At 55.8% G+C, this 14,747-nt stretch overlaps 1 protein-coding gene across 1 annotated transcript in view; it reads left to right on the top strand.

The window, feature by feature from the left end:
- Positions 1 to 14,282, top strand: part of LOC147981289 (uncharacterized) — a 37,556-nt gene extending 23,274 nt beyond the window's left edge. The window contains exon 2 of the mRNA XM_087515923.1: positions 13,458 to 14,282. Within this exon, the coding sequence (XP_087372049.1) occupies positions 13,458 to 14,282 (825 nt within the window). The remainder of the gene's footprint in view (positions 1 to 13,457) is intronic.
- Positions 14,283 to 14,747: the final 465 nt, after the last annotated feature.

The raw sequence follows: 14,747 nt of genomic DNA, 5'->3' as shown, positions 1-14,747 counted from the left end.
TGTACTTCACCGCCAAGAAGCTGAAGCCCTACTTTCAAGAGCATCCCGTCACGGTCGTATGCACCGCCCCGCTGGCCGAGATCATAGGCAGCCGGGATGCATCCGGCCGGGTGGCAAAATGGGCCATCGAGCTGGCCCCTTACACGATCTTCTACCAGCCCCGCACCGCCATCAAGTCCCAAGCACTGGCCGACTTCCTCGTCGACTGGGCCGAGACCCAGTACCTGCCGCCGGCTCCCGACTCCACCCATTGGCGCATGCACTTCGACGGGTCCAAGATGCGCACCGGCTTGGGAGCCAGCGTCATCCTTACCTCTCCCAAAGGCGACAAGTTCAGATACACGCTGCAGATTCACTTTGCCGCCTCCAACAATGTAGCCGAGTACGAGGCGCTCATACACGGGCTCCGGCTTGCCAAGGAACTCGGCATCTGCCGGATCCTATGTTATGGCGACTCGGATTTGGTGGTTCAGCAATCATTCGGCGACTGGGACGCCAAGGACGCAAATATGGCAAGCTACCGCTTCCTGGTTCAGCAACTCAGTGGATACTTTGAAAGATGCGAGTTCCTCCACGTACCGCGAGCCGACAATGAGCCAGCCGATGCCCTGGCTCGAATAGGCTCCACTCGGCAAGCAATACCAACCGGCGTCGCTCTACAACGCCTCCTCAAGCCGTCCATCAAGCCGTCTCCAGAGTCCGATTCCATCTTCGTACTGCCTGACCCCGACGCGCCCGGGTCCCGCTCGAAGAACCAAGCAGGCGACCCAGGGACTTCAGTAGTCGGCCCGGGGACTTCGGTAGCCGGCTTGGGGACTGCCACACCTGGCTCGGGGACTGCAGTAGTCGGCCCGGGGACTGCACCAACACAACAGCCGGCGGCTGACTCCAGCATTTCACCACCCAGCCCGCCCACCCTGGTGGCAGTAGCCACATTGGCAATAGGAGAAGTCGCGGCTCCGTCATGGGCTCAGTCCATCCTCAACTTCCTAGTAAACCAAGATCTGCCGGCTGACGAAACAGAGGCAAGACAAGTCCAACGTCGAGCCGGAGCATACACAATCGTCAACAGAGAGCTCGTCAAGCGCAGTGTCACTGGAGTCCTCCAACGGTGCGTCGAGCAAGAGAAGGGCATTGCAATCCTCAGAGACATCCACCAAGGAGAATGCGGCCACCATGCGGCTTCAAGATCACTCGTCGCCAAAGCTTTCCGCCATGGTTTCTTCTGGCCGACTGCTTTGGACGACGCCAAAGAATTAGTTAAATATTGCAAAGGGTGCCAACTCTTCAGCTCCAAGCAACACATGCCGGCTTCGGCACTCAAGACCATTCCCCTCACCTGGCCCTTCGCCGTTTGGGGACTGGACATGGTGGGCCCATTCAAGACGGCGCGCGGCGGCATGACGCATTTGCTCATCACCGTGGACAAATTCACCAAGTGGATTGAGGCAAAGCCGATCAAGAAGCTGAATGGGCCGACTGCCGTGACATTCATCGCAGATATAACAACTCGGTACGGCGTGCCACACAGCATCATCACCGACAATGGCACGAATTTTGCCAAAGGAGCCTTGGCACGTTTCTGCGCAACGCAAGGTATCCGGCTGGACTTAGCGTCCGTCGCCCACCCGCAGTCAAACGGCCAGGTCGAGCGAGCCAACGGCCTCATCCTCTCCGGCATCAAGCCCCGACTGGTTGTACCACTGGAGCGTTCAGTCGACTGTTGGCTCGATGAGATGCCGGCTGTCCTCTGGAGTCTGCGCACTACCCCAAACAAGTCAACCGGCTTCACTCCTTTCTTCCTCGTGTACGGTGCCGAGGCGATCATCCTAACCGACATCGAGTTCGACTCGCCCCGGGTAACCATGTATACGGAGGCAGAGGCCAAGGAAGCACGAGAAGACGGCGTCGACCTGCTGGAAGAAGGCCGGCTGTTAGCCCTCAGCCGGTCTGCCATCTACCAGCAGGGTTTGCGCCGCTACCATAGTCGGAAGGTTAGACCAAGATCCTTCCAAGAGGGCGACCTTGTGCTCCGGCTGATCCAGCGAACAGCCGGCCAGCACAAGCTATCGGCCCCTTGGGAGGGCCCCTTCGTCATCAGCAGAGCTTTAGGCAATGATTCCTACTACCTAATCGACGCACAGAAGCCCAAGGCTCGCAAGAGAGACGACTCCGGCAAGGAGTCGGAACGACCATGGAACGCCAACCTCCTTCGAAGATTTTACAGTTGAAATGCAATATGTATCATGCTAACTTTTGTACTAAGTACGAGACAATAGGCCCCCCGAGGAGGGCTCGGGGACTGCCATCTTTTTTCTATGAATGAAAAGTATCATGCTTATGACCTTGTCATTTCATTTACTTGTTCCGTCCGGCACCGGGTTCGACTAGTCAGCCCGGGGACTGGCCGACTGGAGTTATATTAGAAGTCCTACCCGCGGTCAGACCAGTAGTGTGCCGACACCCAAGCTTAGCTCTTGCCAAAGTCGCAGTTCGAAGAACCGGCTGTCCGGCTGGCAAGATTCAAAAGCAGGAAAGGATGCCCACACGAAAAATGGCTAGGGACCAACGGACTAATATAACAAAAGCCGGTTTGCCGCCTACCACCGACCGACTACCAGAGTAGCCGGCCGGACAGTTTCCATTCACCTCACTTCAATCCAAGAAAGCTCGAGTACTTGCCTCCCCAAAGAGGGAAGGCGGCAAAGGAAAAAGCCTAAGGATAAAAAGCATACGCGAATGGAAACCAAACATGCACATAATAATATTTACATAAAAGACCTCCAAGAGGCCAGCATTCAGCATAGTTTGGATACACCCCCAGTGGGTGGAACTGCAAAAGCTTAATAAAGATTGTTCAAAAGGCAACAAGGAAAAACAAGGACGGCAGGTTAAGCCGGCGGAGCGACCGACGAGCCGGGCTGGTCGGTGGAGACGGTTGTGCCAACTGAAGGAGTGGCCGGCTGGCGAACCTCGGCTTGATCACCGCCTCCCACAGAGGGCGCGCTTCCGCGCGCCTCGTTGCTGGAGGCACGGTCAGCCTGAGGCCGGCCGGTTGTTCCACTGGCCGGCTCGACGTCTTCACCGTCCTCTTCTTCGTCGTCTTCGCCTTCGTTGCTGGAGGCGATCTCCTCTGCTGAGTCCTCGCCCACCGCCGGGTTCAGCCCAAACCACTCCTCCGGCTGGGCAACGCCATCATCCTTGATTTCAGGCGCAAAAACACTGATGTCGGTGCACTCGGCGATCGTCAAAGCACGCTGGGTGATAGCCGGCCGCACCTCCTCCAGCTCCGCGTCGGCCTCTAGTCGCCAAGTGCGCAGCTGGTCCAGGTTCAGCCCTGGGTACCAGGCTCGGACGAACTCCAACGCCCGCCCGGCTCCAAGCCGGGCCGCCGACGCCTTCCAAGCTTCAAAGCGACCGACTGCAACCTCCAGCCAGTCGGCAGTCCGGCTCGGGGTGCGGGGGATCGTCTCGCCGGGCCAGAGGGCGGCCAACACCTGCGCTCCGGCACGTTGGAGCCGGCGAAGCATCCGGTGAGCCGGCTGCAGCCGCGCTTGGACCGCCAAGAGCTGCTCCTCAAGCATCCGATTCGCGTCCGGCGCGATGTTAACCCCCGCCTGACGGCGCGCCTCGCGATGGGCCTCGATGGTTTGGGCGGCGAAGGCGGAGTAGCCGGGAAAGTAGTCTGCATAGAAAACAGGAAGCAGCACAAGTCAGAGAAAAAACCAGGCGGCCGGGGGTAGGAGAGGAGCGAGGAAGGCGGCTTACCGTCGATCAAGTCCTCGATGCGGCCGAAGCCTTCATCCAGCGCTTGCCGGGTCTCAGCCCAGCCCGCCGCCTCGGTCTCAAACTCTGCCTTTAGGGAGGCTTCGCTATCCTGCGCTTTCTTCAGGGCCGCCTTGTGGCTCTCCTCCTGGTCAGCTAGCTTCTTGGCCAGGTGGTCACGCTCCTGGACCAAGGCAGCGTACTCAGCATCCTTGGTGCGAAGGGCGGCCTGCGCTTCGCCGAGCTCCCTCCTCAAGTCGGCGTTGGCCCCTGAAAGCACGAAAGACAAAAGAAAAAACCAATAAGGAAAAAGTCGTCATGGAAGATCCGACCCGACTGCTCAGCAGTCGGCCCGAATCTCAGGGACTACACCCAGTGGGTGCGCTGACGCGCCCCCACAGGAGACAAACAAGATCAAGCACTTACTTCGGCTGTTGGCCAGGTCGTCGGTCTTCCAACCCAACTCCTGAGCCTGGGAGTTGAAGGTGGCATCACGGGAGTTATGATATTCCTGGAAGATCAGACAGGAAGCAAGAATAAGGTAGTCGTCAAGGAAGATCGACCCGACTGCTCAGCAGTGGGCCCAAATCTCGGGGACTACACCCAGTGGGTGCGCTGACGCGCCCCCACGGAAGAAATCAAGAGACCAAAGCAGCCAAGGATGAAAGACTCACCCGGATGGTGGCCCGCGTCGAAAGGAACTCCTGGGTGTACTGATGCAGCAAGGCGGCCTAAGCTTGAAGCCGGCTCCGGACCTCTTGGGCCGCCACGTTCAGCTCGCCAGTCCCCCCGCTGGGAGTCCACTCGGACGTGGCGGTGCTGGCCGCCTCCAGGGCCTCCGCCGATTGGCCAGCGCCCGCAACTCGGCGCGACTCCGGCGCAGCAGCGCCTCCCCCTGCGCGCCGACGCATTGCCGGCTGCACCTCGAGGCCGGCTCCGACCTCCGGCTCACCCCCGACCGGCTCTTCTGGCGCCGTTGACGATTGGCCGCCTTCGCCCGCTCCGGTTGGCGCTGCCGGCGGCGCTCTCTCCGCGAAGACCACGAGGTTCTCCCTCCTCCCCATCAGCGGCGGGTCTTGGACGATTTCCTCCGCCAGGGGCAATGGGGTGTCAGGGGCGACGGCTCGGAGGGGAACGGCGAGCAGCGGAGGCTGGTCACGCGAACCCTCCGCCTCCGTCTCCACGGTCGCCGCCTCCGCTTGGGCCTTGGCTGCCACGTCGGCCTGCTCCTTCGCCGCCTGGACGGCCGCTTGTTCCGCTGCTTCCCGCTCCTCCCGCGCCTCATGGGCGTTCCGCTCCGTGGCCTCCCGGAGGTCGGCGCGGGGGTCCACGCGGCGGGAGCCTGAAGACCCTCCAGTCGGCCCAACTACGGAGCCGCCCGGACCCCGCTCAAGGGAAAGCGGCACCCTGTCCAGCGAGCGGGGAAAGGTTAGGAAGAATGTTCAACAGAAGAGAACAATGAAAAGCATGTGTCCAAACAATCGGCGACTTACGCTGAGACCGCCTGAGGCTGCTTCACCGCCTTGCGGAAGCGGGCCGCTTTCGCGGCCGCCTCATCTTGTTTGGTCGCCACGGTGGAGGCTTTGGACTTCTTCGGCCGGCTGCCGAAGAGGATTGACGCGGCCCGGCGCTTCTGTGCACCGCCGCTGCCAGCCGGAGCGGTGGATGAGCCCGCACCTTGATGGTCGGGCGCCGGCTGGCGACGCGGGGCGACTTCGACTTCGGCATCATCCAGCCAGTCCTCGAAGCCGGCAGTAAGCCCTGTGCCTCCAAGCTCGGCGTTGTCCCCCACGACGGCGTCTTCCATGGTGGCCGCTCCCAAATCCGGGTCGTCGATGTCGTCCACCGTGCGATCGGGGACGTACTGGTGTTCTATCCCTGCCGCCCCGGTCGTCGGCGGAAGAAGGGTGTTCTGCTAAGAAGAACCGACTGATCAGAAGCCGGCCATCATGAAGCCGGCTACCAACAAAAAGAAGAAAGAGAGGAAAGCTTACCACGGGCGGAGGGTTGGCGCGAGAATACGGCGCCTTGCCATATCGCCAGTCCTCGACAAGCTTGCAATTAGAGATATAATTCACCATGTACGACACCTCCGCATGAGGCATCTCCCTGGTGCTCAACCGACTTGGGTCGAAGCGGCCGCTCATCTGACACATCATGTGGGGCCGGCTTTGGAGAGGAAGTAGCCGGCGCTCCACGAAGGCGGCCACCAAGTCGTCCCTGGTCAGGCCTTCCGACTGGATCATCACCCGAAGCCGAGAGACGGCTGCGTTCCCGGCCTGAGACAGTGACCTGGACCGGAAACTCCATGAGGGTTGCCTCCCAGCCGGCGGGCCGGCTACGTAAGCCGGCAAGTTGAAGTGGTCTCCTTGCTGGGCGGCGTTCTTCACGTAGAAGTACGACTTCTGCCAGAGCTTCACCGACTGGATCAGGGGGATGGACGGGAACGGGTTGTTCTCGCCCGACCTCCTCATGGTGATGTAGGCCCCGCAGGGGGCGGGCACGCCCGCGACGACGGTGCCGAGTTTGCTCTGGAAGAATTCCCCCCAGAGCTCCAGCGTGGGAGCACCCCCAAGAAACCTTCGCAGAGAGAGACGAAGGCCGACAGCAGCATCACCGCGTTGGGCGTGAGGTGATGTGGCTGGAGATTGTAGAACTCGAGGAAGGAGCGCAGGAACCCGCTCGCCGGAAGGCCGAAGCCGCGCAGGAAGTGCGAGCGGAAGACGACCCGCTCGCCCTCCTCCGGTGCCGGCGAGATCTCCGTCTCCGGCGCCAGGCGGACCCGCACGAGGTTGGCGCCGGGCAGACGCCGAGTCTGGCGGAGGAACTGAACATGGTCCTCATGGACGTTGGAGCCGTCCCACGAGCTCGACAGCGCCATGGGAGCAAGACGATGTGGCGGCGCGGCGGCGCTGAGACGTGAAGCTGCGGCGACAACGAGAGGAAGAAAGGAGGACGAGGAGGGGCGGAGTGAGAGAGAGCGTGCGAACCTCTGTCTCTCCGCCTCCCCCCTACTTATAGGCTCGCGTGGCGGAGCCGAGGAGGCGCGGCGTGGGGAAACATGGGGATCGATCGTGCCCACTCCCCCATGTCCCGCGTTTATTGCGCACTAACGGCGAAACAAAATCGCCACGGGAAGGCGAGCGGTCCACCTGGGCCGCAGAAGATCAGCGCTCGGGCCGAGGCCTAGGAGTGGCGGGCCCGGGCCTGCGGCGGCGTCCCGTCGCGCGCGTGCACTGGCAGGGTCTCGCTGCCACGTGGCCCGCGGAAGGGCCCGCGGTCAGCACGCGGGTCAACCACTTTCCCACCTGCAAGACACAGGGCTCCCCGAAATCGGCATACACCAGCAAAGCCGGCTCCACAGGGTAGGAAGCTGACCAAGCTTCTCGTCCCTCTGTCCGCCTCGAAGCTCGATCAGCTTCTGGGACTACTGTCGGAGTAAATAGCCATGGGTAGCCTAGCCGGCTTCCCCTGGCCCTTCTGAAAAAATTACGAGCCCGTCCGGCTCTCAAGAATCCAAGACGTGGGGCCGCCTTCCCCTTGCTGGCTGTCACCCAGGCCGGCTTTCGGAAGGCGGCCTGACTTTGGCCCTCGCGAAGGAAGCCACGGGAGGGTCGGCTTCAAGAAGTCGGCCGTGAGATGGCCGACTCCAAGAAGCCGGCTCCCATAAAGCGGTCGAGACGGTACCCTCAAATTTTGCATCCACCTAGCGGCGATGTGACGGGGCGTGGCTACAGTGAAGCCTGCCACCCCCAAATCCCGGAGCACGATCGGCACAGTGCGCCGTACGGGTGACCATGACCCGTCCAGCTCAACACTGTTTCCATGTTGACCCTGACGCCATCCACGATGGGCGGCCAGTACGGCCCACGGGCGGTGGGCCCCTTCGGGCAGAGAGACACCCGAAGGCGGCCATGCCTCGCCCAGTCGGCCCAAGACAGAGCCGGCTCCCCGCAGCCGGCTTGCCGCCTTTCTCGAAGGAGACACCCCATTAAGGAGACAAGACGCGGTGAGGCTACAGCAATCGCCCGCCGGGCGGCGGTACTGTAGCCACGCCTACCACGACGAAGCCCACGTCACCAAGATAGAGCAACAGTAACGAGCCGCCGACCAGGTCCTGGACAGTGGGGCCTGCCTGTCGACCAAGGGGCCGGCAGCCGGTGGGACCCACCAGTCGGCGGGCCCCAGCGGCCGGCGCAGAAGCCGACAAGTACAGTCACAGACGGCTGGGCCCCGCGCCCAGTCGGATTACCATTGTACCCCGGGGGGTAGGCCTATATAAACCCCTGGGGGCGCCCATGCAAAGGGTTCGACCCACAGCTAGTTCTAGATACCACACAAGGAGGAAGAGCAAGCCGACCGCGCCCTTCTTCCTCCTCCCACCAAACAGCTTAAGGAGCATTGTGTAGTTACTTGTCCTTCTAGTGATCATGCGGAGACCCCGCAGAGCAGCAGTAGGGGTGTTATCTCCACGGAGAGCCCCGAAGCTGGGTAAGATCCGCCGGCGTGCATGTCTTCGCCTCATCCCGTTTCCAGGCACCGGCGATGTCTTACTGGCTCCCACAATGATAAGCCACCCGTTGGCATATGTCGCACCTACCACCCGACACTTTGTGAGGAGCTTTGAATTTTCATCTTCACACAATACTCAAACTGTCCTGTTTGATCTTTATGAAAATTCTTATACTATGGACTTAGAGGACTTTACCACTGCTTGCAAACTTCCACAATGGGGTAGTGCTAGTGAACCTCGCAAATCTGAATTTAGAGATTTTCTTGCTAGTATAACTGTGGGGGAATCTAGAGATATAGCACAAGCTACCATAGAGAGCATTCATTTTCCTGCTATACATTATTTTGCTCTTTTCATAGATAGGTGCATAAATGGTAAAGATGAAGCATGTCATATGTGTGTCCCTGACCTCAGTATTCTTAGGAGTGCTGTGTTCGCAGATAAATCTTATAATTTGGGAGCCATTGTTGCACGTAGCTTGCATCATAATAGATTTAATGGAGATTTCTTCGATGGAATTTATGCAACCCGTATAGCTAATTTTCTTGGTATAACCATACGTGAGGATGATATTGAGTTGCGTCCTGCTTATTTGGATTATGAGGCTATGGTTCATCATCATTTTGTTGAGAGGAACGATCAGTTCCTCTAGTACGGACTAATCTTTGACAGACGACGCACCTATCACGTCGCTCTCCCTGCTTCTACTTTCTTTGACTTTCAGGCAAAAGGGAGATATTTTATAACCAGAGAGGAGGCGAAAGAGTATAAGAGGAGGGCTGAGATAGCTCGCCTCCAAGCTGTAGCCCACGATGCAATGACTGAGCTTGGGGGAGTATGTATTTCTCACCAACATTACATTCATGTTCACACACTCATTGCTAGTTGTCGGTGCTCGTACTTTTTCATTGTAATATCCATGCTAGTTTATTTCCTTTTTATGCTTTCTTCTTGTGTGTTTGATAAACCTTAAGGAAAACCAAAAAATTAGTTGTAGCTTTTAGCTAGTTTCAATTTCTATGCTTGTAGTAGTAATTAAAAAGAAAACCAAAAAGATTTCCTATTCATCTCTTGCTTGTTGGGAGCTTTCCCGTGTAAATAGTTTTATTTCTTTTCTTTTCTCTGGGGTCGATAGGAGAAGACCATAATTAAATTGTTAAAGTGGCTCTTATATGCATTGTTGTTGATCTGACAAAAGAGTCCATATTGCCTTGTCTTCTCCTGTTTATTGTATGCTTGCAGATTCCAGCTTAGTCCAATGCACGTGCACTGTTATTATTATTCACATCATTCGGTCGTGCAAGTGAAAGGCAATTATGATGATATATGGACTGATTGAGATGGGAGAAGCTGGTATGAACTCGACCTCTCTTGTTTTTGTAAACATGATTAGTTCATCGTTCCCGATTTAGCCTATTATGAATAAACATGTTTGCAATGACAATTAGAATTATAGTTTCTTATGCCATGCTTAATTAGCTAGGAGCTTATAATGGTTTACCTTGCGTGCCAACATGCTATTAAAATGGTTGTGATGTGGTATGATAGGTTGGTATCCTCTAACGATTTGAGAGGCTTGACTTGGCACATGTTCACGCATGTAGTTTAAACAAAATCAACATAGCCTCTACTATATTTATGTTCATGGTGCATTATATCCTACTCATGCTTGCATTCGGTGTGGATTAATTTTAATGCATCATGACTGTTGTCGCTCTCTAGCTGGTCGCTCCCCAGTCTTTTTCTAGCCTTCACCTGTACTAAGCGGGAATATTGCTTGTGCATCCAATCCCATAAACCCCAAAGTTCTTCCATATGAGTCCACCATACCTACCTATATACGGTATCTACCTGCCATTCCAAGTAAATTTGTATGTGCCAAACTCTAAACCTTCAAATAAACATTTTTTTTTGTATGCTTGAATAGCTCATGTATCAACTAGGGATGTCCGTATCTTTCATGTTAGGCGGGTTATTCTCAAGAGGAGTGGACTCCGCTCCTCACTCACGAGAAAATGGCTGGTCATCGGGATGCCCAGTCCCATGCTTTATGCAAATTAAATCAAAATAATTGCAAACAAAACTCCCCCGGGACTGTTGTTAGTTGGAGGCACTCGTTGTTTCAAGCAAGCCATGGATTGATGCTTGTTGGTGGAGGGGGAGTATAAACTTTACCATTCTATTTGGGAACCGCCTATAATGTGTGTAGCATGGAAGATATCGCCATCTCTTGGTTGTTATGTTGACAATGAAAGTATACCACTCAAAATATTATTCACCTCTATTTCAAAATCGAGCTCTGGCACCTCTACAAATCCCGGCTTCCCTCTGCGAAGGGCCTATCTATTTACTTTTATGTTGAGTCATCATCCTCTTATTAGAAAGCACCAGTTGGAGAGCACCGCTGTCATTTGCATTCATTACTATTAGTTTACATTGAGTATGACTTGATTGGATCTCTTTTACCATGAATTACAATCTCTAGTCAATCCTTGATCTTTAAAGGTGCTCTGCATTTATGTTTTGCGGGCTCAGAAAGGGCTAGCGAGATACCATCTTGTTATATCATATTATGATTGTTTTGAGAAAGTGTTGTCATCCGAGATTTATTATTATTGCTCGCTAGTTGATTATGCCATTGATATGAGTAAACATGAGACCTAAGAGTTATTGTGAATATGGTTAGTTCGTAATCTTTGCTGAAAATTTGAATGCTGGCTTTACATATTTACAACAACAAGAGCAAATAGAGTTTGTAAAAGTTTTTCTTTATCACTTTCAGTTTGTCAACTGAATTGCTTGAGGACAAGAAAAGGTTTAAGCTTGGGGGAGTTGATACGTCTCCGTCGTATCTAATTTTCCAAACACTTTTCCCCTTGTTTTGGACTCTAACTTGCATGATTTGAATGGAACTAACCCGGACTGACGCTGTTTTTAGCAGAATTGCCATGGTGTTATTTGTGTGCAGAAACAAAAGTTCTCGGAATGACCTGAAACTCCACGGAGTTTACTTTTGAAAATAATAAAAAATACTGGCAAAGAATCAAGGCCAGGGGCCGACACCCTAGCCACGAGGGTGGGGGCGCGCCTACCCCCCTGGGCGCGCCCCCTGCCTCGTGGTCCCCCTGGAGCTCCACCGACCTCAACTCCAACTCCATATATTCGTGTTCGGGGAGAAAAAAATAGAGGAGAAGGATTCATCGTGTTTTACGATACGGAGCCGCCGCCAAGCCCTAAACTCTCTCGAGAGGGCTGATCTGGAGTCCGTTCGGGGCTCCGGAGAGGGGGATCCGTCGCCATCGTCATCATCAACCATCCCCCATCACCAATTTCATGATGCTCACCACCGTGCGTGAGTAATTCCATCGTAGGCTTGCTGGACGGTGATGGGTTGGATGAGATTTATCATGTAATTGAGTTAGTTTTGTTAGGGTTTGATCCCTAGTATCCACTATGTTCTCAGATTGATGTTGCTATGACTTTGCTATGCTTAATGCTTGTCACTAGGGCCCGAGTGCCATGATTTCAGATCTGAACCTATTATGTTTTCATGAATATATGTGAGTTCTTGATCCTATCTTGCAAGTCTATAGTCACCTACAATGTGTTATAATCCGGCAACCCTGACAATAATCGGGACCACTCCCGGTGATGATCGTAGTTTGAGGAGTTCATGTATTCACTATGTGTTAATGCTTTGGTCCTATACTCTATTAAAAGGAGGCCTTAATATCCCTTAGTTTCCACTAGGACCCCGCTGCCACGGGAGGGTAGGACAAAAGATGCCATGCAAGTTTTTTTCCATAAGCACGTATGACTATATTCGGAATACATGCCTATATTACATTGATGAATTGGAGCTAGTTCTGTGTCACCCTAGGTTATGACTGTTACATGATGAACCGCATCCGGCATAATTCTCTATCACCGACCCATTACCTACAAGCTTTCCATATATTGTTCTTCGCTTATTTACTTTTCCGTTGCTATTGTTATCATCACTACAAAATACCAAAAATATCACTTTTGCTACCGTTACTTTTGCTATCGTTACCACTACTATCATATTACTTTGCTACTAAACACTTTGCTGCAGATACTAAGTTTCTAGGTGTGGTTGAATTGACAACTCAGCTGCTAATACTTGAGAATATTCTTTGGCTCCCCTTGTGTCGAATCAATAAATTTGGGTTGAATACTCTACTCTTGAAAACTGTTGCAATCCCCTATACTTGTGGGTTATCAAGCAGCCTCATCAGGCCGGCTCATGAGGGGTGGAGAGTTCAAGGTCGGGCAAACCTCGTGAGGTTCTCGTGACGTAAGCCATGACGATCGAGACCAGGCAGGCACCAGCGCGCGCAGCGTCCTTGTTTCCCCTTTGGTGCTAAGGGGGCAAGCGCAGGCACGGAGTACCGAGGCATCGAGCAAAGGTTTCCATATTGGTGCAAGGAGACCAAGACCAGAAGGACGGCAAGACGGAGCTCACCATGGAGCCCAGGATGGCGTCACCGCCAGAACCTTTGGCAGGCAAAGACCACCTTTTGTCAGGATAGCTTGTACAAGCTGTCCCCTTTCAAATTGGCCGTTGTTGGCTCCCTTCCCGCTCAATATTTGGGGAGAGGACCAGGGGATCGAAGGTCATCCTCAGCCGCACAAGTGCGCCATGCACAAGAACACCTCAACCTGAGGAGGTTGTTCTTCCCCTTGTGCTGTTCATCCTCAGCCCAAGAGGCAAGCCACCACCACAACACTGGAGTAGGGTATTACACCACAACGGTGGCCCGAACCAGTATAAATATTGTGTCCTTTGTGTTGCGAGTTCGTCGAGTTAGTTTGTGAGATCTATCCTAAGTTGGGACGCGAATCAATAGGGGGAAGGTCTTCGCGCGCACCCTAGAGTTCGAACCTTAAGGGTTTTGCCGGAACCGGTGATCCGACATTTGGCGCGCCAGGTAGGGGTGCGCCGGAGCTTCTTCCCCACCAGGCGACCCGCCGATGCTCCACGGTTCCGATGTCCGGTGACCCGAGGGCTGACGAGGACCGATGGGCAGCCTGGCCCACCCGGGCGGCGCTGCCCGCCCAGGAAGACCTCAGCCCCGCGTCTCAAGCGACGCGCGCCCCAAGCACCACGGGGCGTGGGCGGCGTGGCCACTCACCCTCTGCTCTTACCCCCTGACAGACGCGAGCTGCTGCAAGGGCCACAAGCCATGCCGCAGCAACGGCACCGCACACCAAGAGGGAGCAGGCGAACATGTGGGCCGTGCTCACAGTGGCTCGGGAGTTGCTACGGTGCCGGCTGATGGAGAGCGGCCGGGATGCACTGCTAGAACGCGTCGCCGAGCTCCAGGACATGGCGGCTACGAGAGCACCGCCCTTCTACTACCAGCTCACGCCCCAGGCAGCGGCAGGATCCCACAACGGGCCTCGCTGCACCCGCATACCCCCAAGTGCGCCCGGGGGCTTCCTCGACAATAGCACAGTCCACGGCGGAGGGCGCCCCCTCTCATCCGAGCCACCTCGGACGGGCGCGGGCACGTGCGTCCTCCCACACGGCCTCATCGGAGCCCCGCCCCGCCATCTTCAGGACAGCGTGATGGGCCGAGCGACATGGAGCGTGGGGCACTTCGGCGAGGTCTTCGGGGCAGCGGCCTCGGAGGCCTACATGCCCCGCATGATGGATCAGGAGTGCACACCGGAGGACGACCACGGCTCATTCCTCGGGCCAGGATGGGAGGAGGAGGCGTTAGGAGCTGAAGCCTTCCAGGAGCCGCCAGAGAGCCCCGCCGGCCGCGCCGTCGACGACAGATACATGGTACCATTAATCCCTCAGGGGAAAGCTTACGCTAACCATGAGTCACAAATAAACCAGGTCACGGCGCAAAACGATGGTTCCGGCAAGGCAATGCCCGCCCCGACAGGAGAGACCCGCTGGGGGCTGCATGGACTGGGCCAGGAGCAAGGCCCCTCCCCGTGTCGCACGGAGCAAGGCAACGCCCGGAGGTAGGCCCTCTGCCAGGGTGGTGACGGCGACCTTTCCCCCGGCAGAGGACCCGTGGTCGCTGAGGGCGCCGCTGGCGTCCCCTCTGCCCTCGTTGGGCCATCCTGGTTTCCGGTCGTCCCAGCGATGGTAGGGGGTGGTGCAAGGCGGGGCCCTCGTCAGGCGATAGGAAGTAAGGCTCACGCCTGTGAAGATCGCCGCCCGTGACACTCTCACATAATAATGAGTGGGGCTTTACACGCCCCAGAGCCTCAGGAGAGCCGCCCTCGGGCCTCGGGGGCTCCCTCCCACGCCCAGTGGCAGCACTTAGCTCCGCGCTGGTGAGAAGACGTTGAAGACTAGACTAGGAGCCGGATGCGTCCATTTGTTTTGGATCTCTTTTCTGTAACCCTGCCTTCTGGATTTGGATTTAAGTTGAAGTTGAATTTTATTTGATGCGCGCGGGGGGGTGCCTTTTCTCATTCGATCTAT

Source organism: Triticum urartu, chromosome 3A (assembly GCF_056163025.1).
Source record: "Triticum urartu cultivar PI428250 chromosome 3A, HENAU_Tu73, whole genome shotgun sequence".
NCBI classification, from domain to species: domain Eukaryota; kingdom Viridiplantae; phylum Streptophyta; class Magnoliopsida; order Poales; family Poaceae; genus Triticum; species Triticum urartu.
Note: the sequence above shows the minus strand (reverse complement) of the source record. Positions and strands in the feature narration are given on the sequence as shown.